The sequence below is a fragment of the Trichosurus vulpecula genome, chromosome 5, assembly GCF_011100635.1.
Source record: "Trichosurus vulpecula isolate mTriVul1 chromosome 5, mTriVul1.pri, whole genome shotgun sequence".
Lineage (NCBI taxonomy): Eukaryota > Metazoa > Chordata > Mammalia > Diprotodontia > Phalangeridae > Trichosurus > Trichosurus vulpecula.
The window spans coordinates 89954714-89977938 of record NC_050577.1 but is presented as its reverse complement, the minus strand read 5'-3'; the positions used below and the strand labels follow the sequence as shown (position 1 = coordinate 89977938).

At 37.9% G+C, this 23225-nt stretch overlaps 1 protein-coding gene across 1 annotated transcript in view; it reads left to right on the top strand.

Moving 5' to 3' along the window:
* DPP6 (dipeptidyl peptidase like 6) overlaps positions 1–23225 on the top strand; it is a 1232953-nt gene that overhangs the window by 892875 nt on the left and 316853 nt on the right. The window contains exon 6 of the mRNA XM_036759527.1: positions 12467–12519. Coding sequence (XP_036615422.1) covers positions 12467–12519 — 53 coding nt within the window. The remainder of the gene's footprint in view (positions 1–12466; positions 12520–23225) is intronic.

The window sequence follows — 23225 nt, the reverse complement described above, 5'->3', positions numbered from 1 at the left end:
AGTCAACCATATCAGTAACCTCAGTGTGATCTTTGATTCCTAATTCTCCCTTATGTCATTTATCCAATTGTTTTCCAAGTATTTTTGTTTCTACCTCTGTTTCTCTGGGATCTATCCCCTTGTTTCCATCCACATAGCCACCACTGTAATTCAGGACCTCATCGCCTCACACCTGGACTTCTGCAATAGCCTTTTAACTGATCTCATTGCCTCCAGTATCTCCTCTTTTCAGTCTATCTTTCTTCCACACACTTGCCAAAGTGACTTTCCTAAATTGCATAACTGACCATGTCATTACCTTAATCGATAAACCTCAGTGGCTCACTACTGATTCTAGGATTTGTTTTTTAGTTTTCATCTTGTGTATGTTTTACAATATATACAATTATTGGTAGAATAGTACTTGTATGCAATTTATAAATGAATAAATATGCACATGTTAAGGGTACAAGTTCAAAAATGTTTTACTGATATGGGTCCGTGATCAAAAAAGTTTACAAGCCACTACTCTAAGTAGCCAATCTTATGTTGAGAAACAGAGTCACCTTTACCTGGAGCCTTGGAGTTATAGGGAAGGAAGAGTTCCAAGACACTGACTCAGAGCTAACAAACAATGTCACTTCCTCCTATTAACAGAAAGGCCTAGTGGTCAAACTAGAAAATGCCCCGAGTGTTCCTAAAACTCAAGGTTCTTAGTACCGTATTGTAAGATAGTCTTTTCTGGTTTTCCCAGCAATTGTTTTCAGTATTTTAAAAATAGTCCTCAAATAACTGGATATCTATGTGGAAAATGATCTCTGTCCACGAGATGGAAATCTGGAAAAAGTCCTCGTTTAAGGAACTAGTTTATTTGCCATATGCAGTAAAATCTCAATTAACTGGAAAGCTCATAAAACTCATAGGCTGTTGGAATTAGAAGAAGCCTTTGAGGTCATATCATGCTCATCTTGAAGATTTGAAAACACCCCCAAAGAGATGAGGTTACATGCCAGAATGCTTAGGCAATGAGGTGTTAGAGTTTTTTGTTAATTCAAACTTGTATCAGTTTGTCATCGAGCATCTCTCTAAAATATATGAGTCTCGTTTCCTGCCTTAGTCAGTAGAGTGCACTGGACAGAATGTTGTAGGCCCTTAGGAGTGTCATTCTTGCCGCATAACTGGAATAAGGAATTTGAGGAGATCAGATTCTTACATGGGCAGTCCAGAAGGAAACATAGAACCTTAGAGTTAGAACTTAACTTAGGAGGCCATTTGGTCTTGTCTTCAATCCAGTGTAAGACTCAATCTTCTTCACAACATGCCCCCAGACTCAGTTATTTTCCCATGTTGGTGGATTTCAAAGCATAATATAGTGGAAAACACATTGGAGTCAGAGAAGCTGGATTCAAATCCCAGTTCTGTCTTTTCTGCCTGTGTGACTATGTGTGAAATCCTTTAACATCAATGGCGTTTGAATTCCTTATATGAACAATGAAGGAGTTAGATGATATGGCAACTCTAAATCTATAACATGATATTATATAAATTCTCATGGAATGGAATAGCCATACCTATCAAAAAGTTATAGGAGAATGAATTGAATACATACTTATCCCAAGACAAGTCCTGAAAGGTATTTCTTTTAATTTCATTTTCATTCACTCTTTAATATCAACTTGTCTTCTCTGGGTTGATTCCTGAAATTGTTTTTCAGCCAGTTTAGAATTCTCGTTAGTTGGGCTGTAAGTAACAGAGGTTTTATAGCATTTGTTTCCCATTCTTACATGGGCCAAAAGAAAGAAGCAATGATTCATGCATTCAGACTCCATAAAAATTCACATGTTGAAAAAAAATACATGCAATGTCTATCCTCCAAGGTTTTCTCATGGCTCACAACATCTGGAATATTTTGAGTAAGGCCCATTTTGAGGAAAGATTCCTCGAGATAAGAGCTTTTGAAAAACAATGACTATAAGAGAACTTTTTTTTTCATTTCTCTATTTGGAAATCAAGTTCAGAGAGCTGAAACTTTTTTTTTTAAATAAAGAAAAAATAGCATTTAGTCAGGACCTACTGTGTAAGTCAAAGCATACGGACTTAATGCTCTTCAAAAAGACACTTTCTTTGTGTCCTTTGGTTGTTTGATTTTCCTGTTGAGGATGATACCTGATCCTGGATTTTCAATCAAGCTTACTTTTAGAGCAAAGAGCAGGTAGGTTAGATGTCATGCGGCTTCCCTATTATTTTTAAAGTAGCACTTTCAATCATTACTGTGTTTTGATATTTAAGGTCTACCTTATGTTAGGGCTATTCACTAGATCATTTATTTGCCATGCTTGGCAAATGTAGCTTATCTGTACCACCCATTCCCAATGGCCTACATTTTTAGTTTTATTCTTTCTAATTAGTGATTCAATTCAATTTGCCTGGAGATTTGATTGCATTTCCCATCCATACAGGCAAATTGTTTGTCAGCACAGACACAGCATTGGAAAATTGTTCAGTCTTAATTCTCTTTTGCTTTTTCTCCCTGTCTTTCTTCCTTCCAGGGTTCTGATCTGATATACTAATTACGTTTTCTCTTTCTCCTTACGTGTAGCTTTTGCATATTTTTACATGTGTCTGAATTCAAAGTCATAGAGTGGGTATTAAAGACAGTTATAAATGGAAATGTAATCATTTTCTTTTTTTTTTTTTTTGGAGGGGGGAAAGCAGGGCAATTGGGGTTAAGTGACTTGCCCAAGGTCACACAGCTAGTGCATGTGTCAAGTATCTGAGGCCGAATTTGAACTCGGGTCCTCCTCATTCCAGGGCTAGTGCTCTACTCACTGGGCCACTTAGCTGCCCCAATCATTTTCAATTTTATTTTTAAGAAATCCTAGATATTTAAGAAATTCCAGATAAATTCTAGAAATCCAAATAGATATTTACTGCTGAATCATGCAACCCTGGATAATGTGCAACTAGGGCTGATAGGATTTAAAGCTAGGCTATAGAGGTTTCCTAGTTTAACTGCCTTCATTTTACAAATGAGAAAACTGAGGTTCAAGGAGTTTGAGGGTCTTGGGGAATCAAATCCCTTTTCTGGATATGAAAACTTTCGTGTAAATAATCCACATAATCATGCAAGGTCATTAACGTGGATTAACGTGGATAACCCCTGGACCAAGAGTCTTCTGTGAGCTAATTTTTTTAACTACAACAAGCAGTGTTGTCCCTTTGTGTTTGTCATGAATTCTCACCCCAAAAGTAGAGCTGTAGTGTTGGGAATGAAACATTAGATTGAATTAGAGGGCTTGACCTCATATCTTCTCCCTGCTACTCACTACTTCTGTGACTTGTGCAAGTCACTTTAATTATCTTGGCTTCATTTTGCTCAATATGAAATGAAGTGGTTACATTAGGTGATCTCTAAGGTCTGTTTCACCTCTAAGCCTATGAAATCCACGTCTTCTAGTCTAAAAGTATTATAGTGTGCAATTTTTCAGTGATAATTATAGGAGTTAGTCCATGGAAAGGAAGACACATAAAAAATTGTACTGTTAAGAACCAGTATCTCCAAGTAATGAACTTGGAGGTAAATGACATAAGTTTGAATCCCAATTAAAACACACCGATTGTGATTTTAGGTAAGTCATTTAACTTGACCCTCAGAGCTTCAATTTCCTTATTAATTGAAGGGAGATAAAAATACTAGCATTACTTACTTCATGTTATTATTTTGAAGATCAAATGAGATGTGAAGTATTTGTAGAGCTTAAAACCCTGTTACTCTGAGTAGTTTCCAACTGAAAGTGATCAAAGGAAGAGTATTCTAAGCATATAGAACAGAGTGAGTAAGGGCACAGAGGAAGAAAATGATAGAACATCATCAGGGAATGATTAGTAGTCCATGGTATGTACCTCATATTCCATTTTTTTTCTGGCTTATGGGACACATAAAGGGAAATCACTGGAGGTATAGTCATGAAGTTATTATAAAACTATATTGTTGAGGGCCTTTGATACCAAGCTATGGAATTTGGGCTTTATTCATTTGGCAGGGGGAACTGTGGAGGATTTTTGAGCAAGGGAGTGATATCCATCTATTACTTCCATGAGGAAGATTGATTTGACAACAACATATAGGATGGATTAGAGGGAAGGAGAAATGTCATAAGATTATTATGATAGTCAAACTGAGCAGTGATCAAGGTACGAAGGGGGTAATATGGCAGAGGCATTGGGATTGGGAAGGCAGTGATAGATAGGAGACATTCAGGACAGAATCAATATGTCTTTAAAGCTGATGGACTATGAAACGGGATGGGAGGACAAGGAAAATGTGAAAAATGACTGAGGTTTTTGAGTTTAAATTACTAAAATTGTAGCACTAGAGATCAAGTAACAACAGGAAGAGTGGTTCTCAGGGGAGAGATGAGTTCTTGAAGTATGGGGCATAAAATCATAGCTATAGAATAAGAAGTGTCTTTATAGCCCATCTAAACCAGCCCCTCATTTTACAAATGGGAAACAAAGACTCAAAAAGAACTACTAAATTGCCCAAAGTTGAACAGGTAGAAAGTGGCAGGGTTGGTATTTCAATCAAGATGCTCTGCCTCCACATCTGGTGTCCTTTCTACTGTACCAACATAAGGTGCCAATGGGAGATCCAAGATGAACCATCTAGCAAAACAGCTGGAAATGTGGGCCATGAGCTTAGGAAAATTATGGAGGCTGAAGACATAGGTTTGAAAGTCATTTGCATTGAGGTGATACCAAATGAAGTGAATTATGCTTTAACTGAAGGAGTGGTTTGACAATAAAATGAAATAATATCTGTTAAAAAAACACTATGTAGCTCTTGTGATTTTAGAGCACTATATGTGATATATCTATAATGAAATGGGATAGTAACATGAATATTAAATCATAAGACAGGAAGTATGGCTTTTGGACCTTGAATAGCTGTGTGACTTTGAGTTAGTCACTAGATCCCCATGGACCTACATTTTTCCAACTCTGAAATATTGCTTTTTTAAAAAGATTTCCCAAGCCATACACAAAAATCCTCATAAAAATACGATGTGGAAATTAATAATAATAATAGCAACAGCAGCGAAGGAAAAGAAAGCTTTTGAGAGTTCTCCAGGAATATAAAGTAAAGAGATTATGATCCCAGATTAAAACTAATGTTCAAGTAAGGACTCGTCTAAACCCACTGTGGTCGTATTATTTCACCATAGAGATTGTTCTAGTCATGTCCCAAGGGCCTTCTAGCTAGCACAGAAAAGAAAAGGGAAAAGGAACAGTGTATGCTTTGAACTAAATAATAGATATGAGATTCTTCCCAAAGGAAGAGAACTAATCCCATTAAGAAAGAATAACTTTTTGTCTTCCAAGGAATGTGAATCTATTCATGCCATCAAGTGAAAGATCATCCAAGAAGGCTCTGAGGGAGACAAGACCATTTTTACCAAGGGGTTATTTACTACAACAGCTATTTGTGAATTTGACATTAACAGTAGAGAGATCTGAAACATGTATCTAACATTTGAGGAAGCGTCAACTAAGACTTGTCAAAATGATAACTACTCCCCATTTTGGATATGTGTAAGCACAAAGGATACTGAAATAAGGGATCTGGAAAGCATTTCTAAGGGAGATGATGTCTTGGCCAAGAATCTGAAGATCTCAGTGGGATAGATCCTATATCCATCACTCATGCAACATCACAACAGCAAGAGAGAAGCAATTTGGAGACGCAAATTGCTGGTTAGAAAGGGGTGTCTGAGAAACAGGATTTGTATTTCTGCATCACATATTCAACTATAGGAATGATGGGATCTTGGCTAGGGATGGAATGTATCTAACAAGAGCTAGTAAAGGTTATTTAGTCTTTAGAAATCCAATCAAAAGGGCTTTAAACCAAAAAGAAAAATGCCTGGGTATGTAGATAACTAAGAGATTAACTACCCTGAATAAACAAGACTAACATTAGAGTCACTCAGAATTTCACAGGAGACAAAATCTAGGAAAGGAGCCAGCAAAAAACTCATGGCCTCAGGCATTCATAGACAAATTCACAAAGTTTGGATAACAAACATGGTGAACCTCTGACTGGAATCTGGCTCTTGAAGGAGAAAGAAGCAGGCTGGGTAAGCAGGAAGGAAAAGGGGATAATAGGCTTCTGTTTTATGAAAGATATACTCTAATAATGAAAATGCTGGGAGGCATTAAAAGAATATAAACAGAGGTAGAAACAGAAGGCATGATGAGGGACTCCAATTATCTAGTCCTTTGCTTCTGTTTTGTATGTGTCTATTCTCCGACTCTCAAAGTTGAGTGGCTAACAATTTATTGGCTTTCCATAATGGAAATTCTGTCCTTCTAAAGGTAGAGCAACTAGTGAGGGGAACTTCTATTCTGGATCTTATTCTCTCTAATAAGCAGAAACAGGATGAAGAAGTGCAAATTATAGCAACCTTGAAGGAAAATAATTACATCATTTTATAATTTAAGATGAACAAGAAATAAAGAATAAGAAATGTAGTGTGATTTGACCAAACGTATTTGACTGAACCATCTTGCCTGCTTGTATTTGTGTCTGTCATATTATAATCGCTTAATAATTATTTAATAAATATTTTTATAGTGGGAGATAGCTACTATTATTATCCCCAATTTAGCGATGAGCATATTGAGGCCAAGGGAGGTTAAATGACTTGTTCAGGGTCACACAGCTAGTATCAGACCAGATTTGAACTTAGATCTCCCTGACTCCTAATTTCAGTGCTCTGTCCTCAATACTAAAATTTCCCTGGATAGGGTCAGCATTGCCTTAGTTATTAAAGTCTTCATGTCAGCAACTCACCTCTGGTCTACTGCCTGCTTTGGCCTGACCTTTCCATTCTGGGCCTCTTTGTTTTTGACTTGATACTTGGACATTTCATTTAGATGTTCATATTTTCTTTGTCTTTGTCTTCCTCTTTGGTTTTCTGGTCATCTAACTTCGTCTGGCCCAGGGTGCCTGTGTACATACTGACTCTGAATTGTTGACCAGATTTTGGACTCCCAGCTCCACTCTTCTTATAGGGTGACAGTTATCTACCTAAACCTGACTCACTTGCGTAGGCATGTCCCATACTCTGCTGCCATCTTTGAGCTCTTTGTCCTATTGTCATGTTCTAGATGTTGTTGTTCAGTCATCTGTCATGTCCAACTTTTCATGACCCCATTGGGGGTTTCTTGGCAGAGATCCTAGAGCAGTTTGCCATTTCCTTCTGTAGCTCATTTTACAGATGAGGAAACTGAGGCAAACAGAATTAAGTAACTTGTCCAGGGTCACATGGCTAGTAACTGTCTAAGGCCAAATTTGAACTCAGATCTTCCTGACTCCAGGGCCAGCACTCTATCCACTGTGCCACCTAGCTGCCCACAGTTTCAGTATTGACAAGTAAATTTTGGCCAAGAATATTTTGACAGATTTTTGCCTTAAAAAGGAACAGTTTGCAAAGTGCACTGTGATTATAAATAAATAATTCATTCAATGATCCCATTTGGTTTCACATTCACTAATGGGAGAAGGGAGGGGGGATTTTGGCATTAAGGACTTTAGGATAGGGAAGTAACTTTTAGGTATGTGATTTAAAAGAAGTGTCTACTGTAGGCATTTGATAAAGGTAAGGGATTGTGTTACTCCACAGGTTGAGGGATCAGGTTACCCCACAGAATAATTCAACATTTACCTAACAGTTCATTTGAACTTTTAGTACTTTTGGCTAGCAGGAGCAAAGAAGGAAAATTAGAAAAAGGCTCTTATTTTTCCTAGCTTCCTGGCATCAAATAAATTTGCCAATATTATAGAGGTCACACAACCCCAGCCTGCAAATCTCAAGCTTGGGAGTAAGCAGTCAGACTGGCTTCTTCCTCTCTAGTCCATTTCATTCAACATAAACAGACCCTTGAATCAGCCTGTGATGCATATAGAATATGAGTTTGTCATGGGCAGAGCTGAATGGTGGGAGCCCAGAACAGATCTCTGTGGTCCTGTTTGGCATCATCCTCTTACAGAGAGAGTGGTTTGGGGTAGCCAGAAGCATCATTTTCCTCATCTGGCTTTCTTTCATTACCTCCCAAGCTGTTCTATCAGCTCCCAGAGCCACTTTCAAGTCATACTACAGTAGTCCTTGATGGGATCCCTCCATGTGGCCATCTATTTAATACATAGGAGCCAGTGTTCTTATGCTTCTCCTGGGGAATCATAGCTGCTTTATCACTCTAGTAATAATAAAAGAAAAATCTAGAGCCATATGCTCTTGTCACATGTTCATGGACCTTTGGAATTTTTCTTTATTTACAGCCCTTTGCAAAGAGTAAACCCCATCTCAATACAGCAATAACTCCCCCAAAATCGATGAGGAGGAGGATGTTCTGAAGGAGTAGATGCTCTGGTTCCAGCATAGAAGGTTTCAAAGAATGAGACTGTAATCATAGAACTGTAGTCATGCAATAGTTTTCAAACTTTTTCGACTCAGGATCTCTTCACAAACTCTTAAAAATTATTGAAGACCCAAAAGAGCTTTGTTATATGAGTTCTGCCATTTACCATATTGGAAATTAAACTGATAAAATTTTAAATGTTTATTAATTTATTTAAAATAACAAACCTATTAAATGTTAACCTCAATAAACCTGTTTTATGAAAAAATATATTTTCTAAGACAAAAAATTGAAATAAGTGTCATTTGTTTTACATGACTTTGTAAATCTCTTTAATGACCAGCTTAATAGAAGATAATTGGATTCTCATATCTGTTTCTCCATATAATATGTTGCATTATGTTGTTTGGTTTGTTTGTTATGACAGCCTAGCCACATACAGATATGTAATCAGAAAAAGGAGTATTGTAATAGGCAAACAATGTCTTAGTATCATAATGAAAATAGTTTTAACCTCCTGGACTCCCTGAAAGGAAACCTTTAAGAACCATTGATCTATCCAGAGAAAGAACAGATAAATAGGAGTATGCATATTATGGTTACATAGAGATACACACACACACACACACACACACACATAAAAAGAACTGACAGAAGTATGTACAGTATGGTCACACACACACACACACACACACACACACATTGTTGTATTTAATGCTAGCCATCCCTAGGGCAGAATGGGAAGGGAGGAAAAACATAAAAAGCACAAAGCAGAGAATAAACGCAAATTTAAAAGGAAGCATAGAAAGCAAGATAGCTTATTATGTAGTTTTTTTTTTAAGAGAAAACTGTGAAACATTTATGTTGTGCTATATACATGGAAATGTTCTTTTCTTGGCTTTATGTATTTATGTTCAAAATGAATTTTTAAATTAATTGTAATTTTTAAAAATTAAAAAAATCACTGATCTAATCTAAACACTTGATTTAATAGATGAAAGAAATGAGATCCAGAAAGGGGAAAAGATTTTCATAAAGTCATATGGCAAAGTCGGTGGCAGAATCAGGATCAAAATCTTAGTCTCCTGATTCCCAATCCAGTAGCTTTCTTTCACACCACATTGCAAACATACATTCACCATACAGACTAGGTAACATGATTACATCTTTATTGAAATGGTTGAACCGAACGTTAGAATGATTTCAAGGAATTCATCAGAATTCCTTCAGTGAATGGAATTCATAGATTATAAGGAGCTGGAAGCCACCCTACAGATCCATAGACCTCCTCCGGCACAAAGGGGTTATGGATAGTTTTCAAGGGCTCTGTGAACTTGGATGGGGAAACAATTGTGTCTTTATTTTCACTGATCATCTAAGTGATATTTAGCATTTTCCTCCTTCTCATTCTGAAAAGGGGGCCAACACAAAAAGTTAAGAAGGTCTGACTTATTCCAAACCCCCATTTTACAGGTAAGGAAAACTACAAGCTAGAGAAGTGAGGTGACATGTCCAACACCTAGCATGTTGTGTGGCACATAGCAGTTACTTCCTAAATGACTGTTGATTGAATAATTGATTTCTCTGAATCATATTTCAGGCACTCAAGAGTATAAGAATTGGAGTCAGGATTGAAATGCTATTCTTCTGACTCAAAGTACAGTATTGTCCCTTTCCATTATAGCATACTATCTAAAAGTCAGAGTCAGTATCATAGATCCCTCTTAGCTTTTCAGTGGAATGGGTAGAAGTTCTAGTTAGCGAAGAATTCCCAATAATTATATTGTGGATGATATAGAAGGTACTGTGGTTGGCAAGATGTCTTCCAAAATAAGCAAATGTTAAGCTTGTGTTTCTTAGGACCTTGGGGAAACCAGGTGCCTTACTTCACCCTGGGGTATCATCTAGTGATTATAAGTGCCTTACTTCACCCTAGGGTATTATCTAGTGATTATCCTGGAGCACATGCCGGTTAAACTATTCCTTAGGCATTTAAATACTACTGGGTACTGTGAAACTTCAGCTCTCAAGAACCTATGAGGATTGAATCATTCCAGAGAGCAGTTTTCAAAATAAAGGGTTAATATACAGTGTCAGAGCACTTTGATTTTTTAAGTGGTGTGTTATGAGTGTGTATTTGTTTTTGCTGAAAATCTAAAGCATAATTTAATCTTCTCCTGATGACTCAGGGTCACCATCCCAGGCATCACTTATCATGGTGTATTGTAACTATGTTTATAGATATGGCTACAGAGGGAGATGGCATGGGGCATAGGGCAGAATGGGTTCTGACCACTGCAGAATCCTTGATGCTTGTTTCTTGACACAGTCCTTGATGTTGCCTAACTTTTGGCCCGTTGGATCATTTCCCAAAAAGGTATGTGCTGCCTCACAACCCCAAAGACAGTATAATATCGCTGTTACAGCAAAAATTAATTAGCACATCAAAGGCTAAATTAGCTTTCTCCCAAGGCCTTTTTTTAATATCCCTCCAGAACATTGTTGTCAAACTTCATTGTTGTTATCTATATCCATTAACTTAACACATGGCATGGTATAGTAGAAAGAGCCTGAGGTTTAGAGAGGGGAGGCCCTGAGTTTGAGTGCCGGCTCAGCCATTTACTGTATATGTAACCATACACCTACTTCCTGATGTGTAAAATGAAGGGTTGAGCTAGGTGAGGGATTCTTAACTGTTTTTGTGTTATGGATCCCTTTGGTACCATGATAAACCCTATGAATTCCATTTCAGAACAATGTTTTTAAATGTGTAAAAATAAAATGTATAGGGTTACAAAGGAGACCAGTTTAAATACTTATCAAAAATTCTTTTAAAAAAGCAAGTTCATAGACCCCAGGTTAAGAACCCATGGATTCTATAATTTCTACTGCCCCTTCCTGTTTTAAATCCTCTGATCCTACTCTGTCTGTGATTTCTACACCATTCATTCACACAGTGAACTTTAGGCATCTCCTTGACGGTTTCTTCCCACTTTACTGACTCATGCTCTGAATGTAGATCCCCTGCCATTTCAAGAATTTGTGTTCAAGTATTTTGAGGTGATATTGCCTTGGTGCCTGCATACCTTACATCATCCCCATTAGGAGAGAAGCAAATCCCCAACCTGCTTTCCACTGTACCACAGTGTCTCTCTAGAACAGAGAAGCAGTTCATTTTCCTTTCATTTCAACACAGTGCTCAATTCCATCAATTCCTTAACATTTGGTTCTCTAACCAGAAAGCAGAGGGAAATCAAGGCCCAAAGTTGATTGAATGAATGAATACGATGGAATTTTAGTCATTCATTCAAACACCACATTCTCACATTTCCTTTGGTAGCCAGTGGAGCATTGAAGGATAAATGGAATGAAACATGGAAGGCTATTTTTGTGACTTTAACTCAAACATTTTTTAAATTTTTCACATCAATTTTAAAAGAGTAGCATGTGCATAAACACACCCTTCCTTTGACATTACGAAAATCATGATGAAGTCAGTTACCTAGTGGGTTTTCCATCTATATGGCATCATTTGGAAAGTAAAAAAAAAAAAAGCACACCAGGTTGTATAGAGGGGTGATCAATTTGCCCAGCTTAAACTTTCCTTGGCCTCAAAATGGGATTTTGCAACTCAGTAGGTTCAGGAAAATGGTATTTCTGGTTTTACCCTTTGCTACCATTTCCAGAGGACTCCAGCAGTGAGTATCTATTATTGTCCTGTTGTGTCTAGCTATAACCATGTCTGACTGCCTCCAAATGACCAAGGTGTCCTCATTAATACCAGGTGCTATATTTAGCCACAGCTGGGAACATGTTCCCTTAATTTAATCACAAACCTGGTAGCCATGGGGATGACACTGCCCTGGGTATTGAGTGGAAAGGATGAAAAGAAAACAAACATGTTATGTAAATTAACTTCCTAAGTAAATAAAACGCTTTGCTTCCTGGCTTGGGGATTAACTCCTTGTGTTCTAAAGAGGGTTTACTAGAATTGGCAGTGATGAAGACGTGGGGTGTATGTATAGTTAGAGACTTTGTTTCACGGCATTTTCTTTGTGTCTTACAGATTTATCAACACTCATATACTGGATATTATTTCCTGAGCAAAATTCCTTTTGGGTAAGTCTCTTCCTTTTTTTTTTTTTTTTTTTTTTTTTGGTCCTTCGGAAAAGACCTTTGTAGATATAGATAAAACAGAATAAGGACTAGAAAGTAATTGGTTAAAATTTTCCTTGGTACATTGGTTGGGGAATGCTCTTCTCTAAGGACAAAGCCTTCTAAGTTGTACAGTAGGACTGAGTGGCATCTTCGGGGTACAGTAAATCTGGGAAAGTGACCTTGAGGGAAGGGTGGTTTGTGGAAGCCTGCAGAGGAGATCCAGGAGCCCTTTAGCAGCTGAGTTGCTAAAATACAATTAGTGTCAGTGAGTAAAATAGAGTTAGTGGTAATACCTCTTGAAAGATCTTCAGTCTCTTGCCCTTTGGTGACACTGCCTCCTTGCAATGGCTTCACCTACTTAATGCTGTTCTCAGTATTTATGCTCTGGCTTCTATTGATTGAGGTGATTTTTGATATTTATCATAACCAGATATTACCTGCAAAAAAGATTTAAACTTCCTTGTTTATACTTGTAATTTTTTTTTAATCAGGTAAGGCTAGGATGTTATCCTACTAATGGCCTTCAGAGCTTTTTAGAGGGAGCTAGGGCACAGTGAACAGAGAAGCTCTCAGTTAAAATCCTACCTCAGGCACTCTCTACCTGGGTGACCCTGGGCAAGTCACTTAATGACTATCTACCTCAGTTTTCTTATCTATAAAATGGGATTAATCCTAGCACCTGCCTTCCAGGATTGCTGTGAGGATAAACTGAGCTATTTGTAAAGCACTTTGCAAACTTTAAATGCCAGCTGTTATCTACTCTTGACTCACTCTGCATGGTCAATACTATTCTAAAAATAGAAGTAGGGCAGAAGTTGAGCAATGTTGAATAAAATATAAGAAAGACATATTGTATTTACCTTTGCATCCCTTTCCTTCCACAGGAGGAATCTTGGAGGTTGAGAAAATTCGGGGGGTGGGGGGGGGAGGGAATCATATATACTTGTGTCTTGATCTTCCAAAGAGAGTACAGTTTCCCTTTAGATATATTGCATTGCTATTCCTTGTATTTGAACTATAGAGAAATCTTTCTGCATTCACTTGACCAGAAAAAGCATAGCACTCTTAAGATCAGGTCATGGTACCCCTAATTGGGTTTTTATTTCCTCTATGGCCATCACAGCACAGTCATCTCTGAAATACATGCCTACTTATAAGATGTAGGAGTGGGTGGGAAGGGCAGCTGGGTAGCTCAGTGGATGGGGTGCCAGGCTTAAAGTTAGAAAGACTCATCAACCTGAGTTCCAATCTGGCCTCAGATACTTACTAGCTGTGTGACCCTGGGCTAATCACTTCACTCTATTTGCCTCAGTTACCTCATCTGTAAGATGAGCTGGAGAAGGAAATGGAAAACCACTCCAATGGCTTTGCCCACTAATCCCCAAATGAGGTCACTAAGAGTCAGATACAACTGGAGAGATTGGAAATGAGAGTCTGTATTTCTCATTCCATGTACTAAGAAACAAAACCCTACTGATATAACATCCCCATCTTTACACATCATAGCCTTCAAAATATCGATGGGGATTTTTACTATGCAAAGTGTGAAGAGAGGTTTGTTGGCAACCCATTGTAGTTGTAGGATGGTTAAATAAAATTGCATAGGTTCACAGAAATATTGGAAGTGAAATTTCAGCTTTCCTAATGAAATAAAAAGCCTTAACAACCCATTAAATAATTGCTTCCATAAACATGTGTTAAAGAAAGCAGAGATGCCTACAGACACAAAGTTAGAGTAGAGTGCTTATGAGGTTCTAGTCCAAGGAAATCAACATGAAAAAAAGACATTTTACTAGGAATTCAAACATGCTAAGTTAGGCATATTGTATTGTTGAAAGATAAATGAATAGATCCAGAAAAGGTATGATTCAAATACCATATTGAACTTTTGGAGGGATCAAATCCATTAGAAATAGATTGCCTATAGTTGTAGGGCTGAAATATCAGTGGTATTTTTCATTTTAAAAAAAGCATATTTCAAACAGTAGCTCAAATATACCTGACTAAGGAAAAATTATTATGTTATTTTTCATGTAGATATACATCTTCCAAGGTCATGTCCACCGCAAATATAATTATGCCTTAAGATTTATCTAGCCATTCTGGGAATAATAACATTTATTGTGGATGGCAGATATTATATTGCATCTTAGAATTTAAAAAAAAGGTATAAAAGCATTCTCTTCCCATCATGTTGAGATAACATACTAACATAACATTCATAACTTATGAGGGAAAATTCCAACAACTAAACATTCAAAGTTATCAATGACATAGAAAATTGAGAATACATTTGTATGCTAAGGGCATTATTTCAACATGTTCAACAACAAGAGCTGGCATTTGTGAAGGGCCACTTGTGAAGATACAAGGTAAGGTTGGCATCCTTTCCCATCTCATCCTCACATGATTCAAAGGGCAAATATTTTTTTCGCATTTCACAGAAGAAGAAACTGAGGTTCAGGGACGATAAATTACTTGCCTTAACGTCCACAGTTATCAAATGGTGGAGACTTAGACTTCAGTCCAGTCAATCTCATTCCAAATTCACTGTCCTTTCTCTTATACCATAGCACTATGTAATCAGCTGATATCATCTTATAACAAAGATCCTTTTGGTGCTTTATTCAATAAATATTAGTAATTTGATTCAAACACCCACACCCTTAGTGGGTCTAAACAAACCCAGATTATGCCAAGTTTCACTATATAAGAGGTAACAAGTAGTTACTTTAAAAATGAAGGATTTCTCCTGCTCTTCCAGTGTTAGTACTAGGGGTGGCTCAGATAGAGGTGAAATCCTGTTCTACTTTGATTACTAATCAAAATTTCCTAAGAGTCTGTGGACCATATAGACACATCTTTTGATTTGGTTCTGCACAGTCACATTTATAGTAAATAACAGTGATAGGATTGGAACCTCGTGGCTTGTCATACTAACTTCTCAACAGCAAAATGAACCCGTGGTTTAGGAATGCTACACGCACAGGGCAGAAGCATGCTGTGTCTTAGACTTGTTTGATGTTGAATCTCTTTTGTGTCGGATCAGATCTCTAATCCTAAGGAAGGAAGCATTATCTGTTCTCCTTAACCTCACTTTGTGCTATGGAGATCTTGGATTTCGTCATTTTACAGATGAAGGAACTAAGGCTTTGAGAGATTCAGTGAATTACTAAGCATCACCCAACTAGTTAGTGGCAAGCTAGGATTCCCACTCAGATTCCCCAACTGCAGGGCTAGTGTTCTTTCCATTGACTCATACTGGCTGGTACAGGAGAAGTGAAGAAAGACTTCTAGTAGGTTATGGGTAGTGTCCATGGAGTGAGCCTTAAGTTCATTTGTGTTTGATACAAGAATGAATAAAATTTTTCCCCTTTAAAAAAATGAGATCTATGTATTGAAACATTACTTTTAAGTAATATTTATCAGTAAACAGACAATCCTTTTTGGCACAACTTTTAAAAGAAAGAAACACCTGAGATACATGAGTAGCTTTCCCACTTTCTTAACTGTCCTCATTTCACCTCACCTGAATCATTATTTGGAATCAAAAACCTTTCCTAGTGGGTCATCTTCAACCTTTGGACTTGCTCAGCATAAAAGCACTCCAGGAACTGCTAATCTCCAGGTGCATTTGTCTCTTTTTCAACCATAGGCTATTCAAGCTTATAACAAAGAAGGTCTTATTTGACCCTTTCAACCACCTTTCCTTGAGAGCTCCTTTCTCTTCAATCCTTGTAGAAAGGTGGGACTGGATGGGGTGAGGCACATGAGTCTGACTTCCCTTGCAAATGTAGTACAAGAGCTTCAGACACAGGTTTTCCCAAAGCCACGTTCTCAAAGGCCCTGTATCTCTTCAGTAGATCTGACAATTTTTGAACAAAATCTAAGCAGAATTTTAAAGCAGAAATTGATACTGTTCATCAAACTATTTCAAAGTGACAGTGGCACTTTGCCTTAAAGATATATTGGTTCTAGTGCTAATTATCTTCCCAGGTGGCAGATATAACCAATTAATTTCTCTTCTTCCTCTTCTTCTCTCTTCTCCTCCTCTTCTACTTCCTCCTCTTCTCCCTCTTCTTGCTCCTCTTCCTCTCTCCCTCATCTTCCTTTTCCTCCTCTTCTTTCTCCTCCTCTTCTTCTCATTCCTCTTCTTCCTCTTCCTCCTTTTTCTCCCCCTCCTGCTTGAGGTAATGTGGCATGTTTACTTGAATTTAGAAGACCTAGGATCAAATCACAACTCTGACTTTTTCTAATTGTGTGGTCATGAGCACTTTATTTAAACTCTCTGAGCCTCAGTTTTTTCATCTATAAAATAAGGATAATAATCATGGCTCTACTTACATCACAGGATTATTGTAAATAATGTGCTTTGTAAACCACAAGAAGTGCTCAAAATGTGGGCTGCTTGCTATTACGTGGTTTTCTTCCTAGCTGTGTACAGGTAGCATGTCTCTGTTCATGCCGTGGCAAATGATAGGCTGCAAGGTGTGGTATGGTGTACAAAATATTGTATTTGGAGTTTTAGAAGCTCCTCTATTTAGTACGTCTGTAACTAGCACCACCTCCATCTGGGGCCTGAGTACCTCATCTGGCAAATGAAGTTTCCTGAGTTTCCTTATATGTTTCACTAGATGATTTAAGGTCCTCCCTTTCCAGCTTCAAATTCTATGATCTGTGGGAGTTTTTTTCTTATCCAGTCTTAACATACTTTTATAAAAATCACATATATGCATATGCATAACATATACATAGTATACTTTTATACATGTATGTACATATGTGTATATATTCATATTCATATTTGGAGGCAAAATGGCATAATGGAAAGAGCACTGGTCAGGAAGTTCTGAGCTAAAGTCCTGACACATTTAAGTACTGACTGTATGATCATAGACAAGTTACTTAAGCTCTCAGTACTTTAGGTAACTCTGAGACTGTAAGTTGTGACAATATAAAGACCTGCTTTGAGGAGTTTTCTTATCCATGAGGTCCTTATACTAATAATATTACAGGTCAGTCCCTCTCTTTGTGTGTATAGGTCTTATGCTAACTCTAGAGCCTATAGAGGAAAATCCTTCCAAACTTTTTTTTAAAATTTATTTTAAAAAATTTTTAAAATCATTATTTATTTAATATTTTAGTTTTCAGTGTTAATTTTCACAAGAGTTTGAATTACAAATTTTCTCCCCATTTCTACCCTCCCCCCCACTCCAAGATGGCATATATTGATTGCCCATTCCCTACTCAACCCGCCTTTCTGTCACCCCACTCCCTTCCATCCCCTTTTCCCTTACTTTCTTGTAGGGCAAGATAGATTTTAATGCCCCATTGCCTGCATATCTTATTTCCTAGTTGCATGCAAAAACTCTTTTTTTGAACATCTGCTTTTAAAACTTTGAGTTCCAGATTCTCTGCCCTCTTCCCTCCCCACCCACCTACCCTAAGAAGGCAAGCAATTCAACATAGGCCACATGTGTGTCATTATGTAAAACCCTTCCACAATACTTATGTTTTGAAAGACTGTCTATATTTTCCTCCTTCCTATCCTATCCCCCTTTATCCAATTTTCTCCCTTGACCCTGTCCCTTTGCAAAAGTGTTTGCTTTTGATTACCTCCTCCCCCTATCTGCCCTCCCTTCTATCATCCCCCCTTTTTTATCTTCTTCCTCCTTCTTTCCTGTGGGGGTAAGATACCCAATTGAGTGTGTGTGTTATTCCCTCCTCAGGTCAAATCCAATGAGAACAAGATTCACTCATTCCCCCTCACTTGCCCCCTCTTCCCTCCCAACAGAACTGCTTTTTCTTGCCACTTTTATGCGAGATAATTTACCCCATTCTATCTCTCCCTTTCCCCCTCTCTCAATATATTCCTCTCTCATCACTTAATTTGATTTTATTTGTTTTAGATATCTTCCCTTCATATTCAACTCACCCTGTGCCCTCTGTCCATATATATATATATATATATATATATATATATATATATATATATATATATATATATATACACACACACATATATATATACACACATATATATATATACATATATACGTATATATTATATGTGTATATATATACACACACACACATATATATGTATATATGTAGATTCCCTTCAGCTACCCTAATACTGAGGTCTCATGAATTATATATATCATCTTTCCATGTAGGAATATAACAAAACAGTTCAACTTTAGCAAGTCCCTTATGAGTTCTCTTTCTTGATTACCTTTTCATGCTTCTCTTGATTCTTGTGTTTGAAAGTCAGATTTTCTATTCAGCTCTGATCTTTTCACTGAGAAAGCTTGAAAGTCCTCTATTTTATTGAAAATCCATATTTTGCCCTGGAGCATTATACTCAGTTTTGCTGGGTAGGTGATTCTTGCTTTTAATCCTAGCTCCATTGACCTCCAGAATGTCATATTCCAAGCCCTTTGATCCCTTAATATAGAAGCTGCTAGATCTTGTGTTATTCTGAATGTATTTCCACAGTACTCAAATTGTTTCTTTCTGGCTGCTTGCAATATTTTCTCCTTGATCTGGGACCTCTGGAATTGGTGACAATATTCCTAGGAGTTTTATTTTTGGGATCTTTTTGAGGAGGCAATAAGTAGATTTTTTCAATTTCTATTTTACCCTCTGACTCTAGAATATCAGGGCAGTTCTCCTTGATAATTCCTTGAAAGATGATATCTAGACTCTTTTTTTGATCATGGCTTTCAGGTAGTCCAATAACTTTAAAATTATCTCTCCTGGATCTATTTTCCAGGTCAGTGGTTTTTCCAATGAGATATTTCACATTGTCTTCCATTTTTTTCATTCCTTTGGTTCTGTTTTATGATATCTTGATTTCTCATAAAGTCACTAGCTTCCACTTGCTCCAGTCTAATTTTTAAGGTAGTATTTTCTTCAGTGGTCTTTTGGACCTCCTTTTCCATTTGGCTGATTCTGCCTTTCAAGAAATTCTCCTCCTCATTGGCTTTTTGGAGCTCTTTGGCCATTTGAGTTAGTCTATTTTTAAGGTGTTATTTTCTCCAGTATTTTTGGCGTCTCCTTTAGCAAGTCATTGACTTGTTTTTCATGGTTTTCTCACATCACTCTCATTTCTCTTCCCAATCTTTCCTCTACTTCTCTAACTTGCTTTTCCAAATCCTTTTTGAGCTCTTCCATGGCCTGAGACCAGTTCATGTTTTTCTTGGAGGCTTTTGATGTAGGCTCTTTGACTTTGTTGACTTCTTCCAGCTATATGTTTTGATCTTTGTCATCAAAGAAAGATTCCAAAGTCTGAGTCTGAATCTGAGTCCATTTTCACTGCCTGGCCATGTTTCCCAGCCAACTACTTGACCCTTGAGTTTTTTGTTGGGGTATGACTCCTTGTAGAGTGCAGAGTACTTTGTCCCAAGCTTGAGGGGTTGCACTGTTGTTTTCAGAGCTATTTCTACACAGCAAGTTCTGCCACACCAGTGCTCCTCCTCCCCCAAGAACTGCGACTCAGATCTTCAGCAGGCTCTGCACTCCCACTCTGATCCACCACTCAATTCCTCCCACCAGGTGGGCCTGGGGCTGGAAGCAACTGCAGCTGTAGTTCTCTCCTCAGAGATGCACCACCTCCACCCCCCACCCTGGGCAGTGGCTGAACCATGAACTCCTTTCGCTCTGTCCCTGCAACTTTTCCCACTCACCTTGTCTTTGGTGTTTGTGGGTTGAGAAGTCTGGTAACTCCCACAGCTCACTGATTCAGGGCTCTAGGACCTATTCTGCCCAGCTCCCAGTCTGGTTGGTCCAGGCACAGCCCACACTGGGCTCTGCTTGTCTCTGCTCCCAGCTCCATGCAATAGACCTTACCCAGTGACCATCCAGGCTGTTGTGGGCTGGAGCCCTGCTTGCCTCTGCTATTCCATGGATTCTGCAGCTCTAGAATTTGTTCAGAGCCATTTTTATAGGTTTTTGGAGGGATCTGGGGGGGAGCTCATGCAAGTCCCTGCTTTCCAGCTGCCATCTTGGCTCCCCCTACCCCTCCAAACTTTTCTAGCTGTAATATAACAGAAATATATTTATAGGAGACTTGAGAGTACACAGCACTTTCAATTTGTAGCATTAGCATTTTGCGCTAATATTCTCCCAGTGATGCCACATGGCTTAGCATTATAGAATTCCACAGTTTCAGAAAAGCCAAATTTACAAGCAAGTCAAAAATCATTTGAAAGATATATTATAAGTAAATGTATGTTATCAATGACAGCTTGCTTTTAAAGTCAAGAGTATGTGTAACAAGAAAAGGAAATGGATTTCACGTGTATAGACAACAAGAAATCAAATATAGATAGCCTAGTGCTATATCGGTAACCCAAAGATACTAAAGATGTAGAGGAAGGTTCCAGTGTGTTGGGTGGCTTCTCTGCAGAGGATTTTTTGAAAGATTTGGATAAGAATCATACAGAATGAGAAAGAGTAAAGAGATTAGGATCTATATTCACTGGTATAGGGAGTACCTTCACTTGTGACTTATTGGTAATAAAATTTCCTCAATAGTTTTGTCTACAAGTTTCCTATCTTCAAATAGTTATAATTAATTTCTTTTCATGGAGCAGGAAATATTTTACCCCATCCATACCACTTCATATATCCCCATTGAATGTTTGGTAGGTTTTAAAAGTTCATGTATATTACTAGCAAACAATAAACTCAATACCTATGTTACAGGTTTCAATCAAAGCCTTAATTTTTCCAACTTTAACTATTGGGAGAATTCTAATGTAGGTATTAGCCAGATATTTTCCAGCTCCCTTTTGGGGAATATTTGAATACTAAAAGAATATAACCTCGGTTTTCTAGTGGTCCTCTTAAAACCTATCTGTCAAAATCCCCAATAATTATCTGTCTACTTTGTGACCCAGTGTCCTTGACATTGAGAGGCTTGATAGAAAGATCCCTGGCACAAGATGTCTATAGTTTCATTGTCCAACAACATGGCTTTAGATGTTTGTGTTTGAGTAAAGTACAAACTAAAACTTTGACACAATGTCTTCTAATATAAGTTGGGCTTTGCATATAAGAGGCTTCACTTACTGACCACAGTAGTGAGGGTGGCTGGCTGCGCAGTGAGCAGCCTGCATCAGTGTTTGCAGTTTATCACATTTCCTTTCAGTCTCTTCCTTTTCTTGTGCAATTCACAAGGGATGTGGTAGGTGAACCTTCCCTATCACAGAGCTGAACACTGGCTCGACATACCAAGCTGCCTTTATAATTGCCAGGCAGGAACACAGTCGTACCAAATGCAAGGGAGGAGAGAGAAGGGAAAGGTAACAGAGGGTAAGAGAAGATGCATCCTCTGGAAAGGGCATTGCATAGTTTCCTATCCTGCCAGTAAACAGGAAGAAGAATCCCACTGTTAATTGCCTTCAGTATCATTTCAGAACCCTGGAGAGCTCATGGCATCTGTCTGTTGATGCTTTTCTCTCAGCAAGTTAAGAGGAACAAAATTAGGTTATGTGCTAATCCTCCCTCATTGAATCAGGGTCAAGAAAGATTTCATAATCCCACTCGTGTCCCTGCTAACTGCGTTTGGCTTGCGGTAGGCTCTAGATTGATATTTGTTGTTTTCTCAAACAGATTCTGGATTGAAAGCCAAGAAACATAGTTACATTCCCAAGGAAGTTGCCTAGTTAGAATTTGTCTGTATCAAAACAAAGACTACAGTGAGGACATGTTTTCTTCCCATGACATAGTCACACAAGTACCTTTTGTCCTCATTTGAGACATGCCACAGTATATGTGAGATCCATCCATAGGCAAGAAAGCTCTGCCAGGACTACAGACTGCTCTGAGTGGCACTCAGACATAGATGCCCACGTTGTTTTATATTCATGAGTATCCAAAAGATCCTAGACTCCTTTGCAAAAGTGATAATCTTCAATCTGCCTGAAACTAAAACTTTAAAACACAGAGACTTAGCAGAAGAAATTCAACAAATATGGGAGCACGAACAGATAGCTATCACCCCTTTCAACTTGTTGAGTACTACAGTGATCAAGAAGATACACTGCACTCACTGAACCTAAAGAACATGAGCTTACCTTTTGTTCAGTTATAAAAATGTTTACATACCCTTCAACAGTCTACAATACATTAAATATAAAAGAATGGTGGCAAGATAATATTTTCCCAGAAACATTTCTATCTTAATTTTATCAAAAAAAATGAGAAGAATGAGACAATAATAAGGATGATTAAGTGAACTATTGTTCTTTCAGGAAAATTGTGACTATGCTGGAAGTTCAAGGAGGACACGTGCCCAGACCTACCCCTCTTCCCTGCCCCCACCTGCCCCAAACCAATAGCTGAGTCATTATATATCCGGAGTGCCCTGGACTAAAGTAGCATCGTGGCCTCCTTTAAAATAAATATCTAAAAGTTGTTTACACTTAAGCACTTTGACATTTCACATACATTCTTCTATTTGGTGGTCATAATGATCATGTGAGATAGATTGTAAAAAAAATTAACTTCATTTTAAGGATAAGGAAACTGAGTCTCCAACAGGGGTGGTTATTTGCCTATCCATGGAATATTTTCCCTCACCCCTGCACTCTTTTCATGCCCTGTTCCAAAAAAAAGGTTTCTCTTGTAGTCACTTTAATTATGCTATCATCTTTATGGAT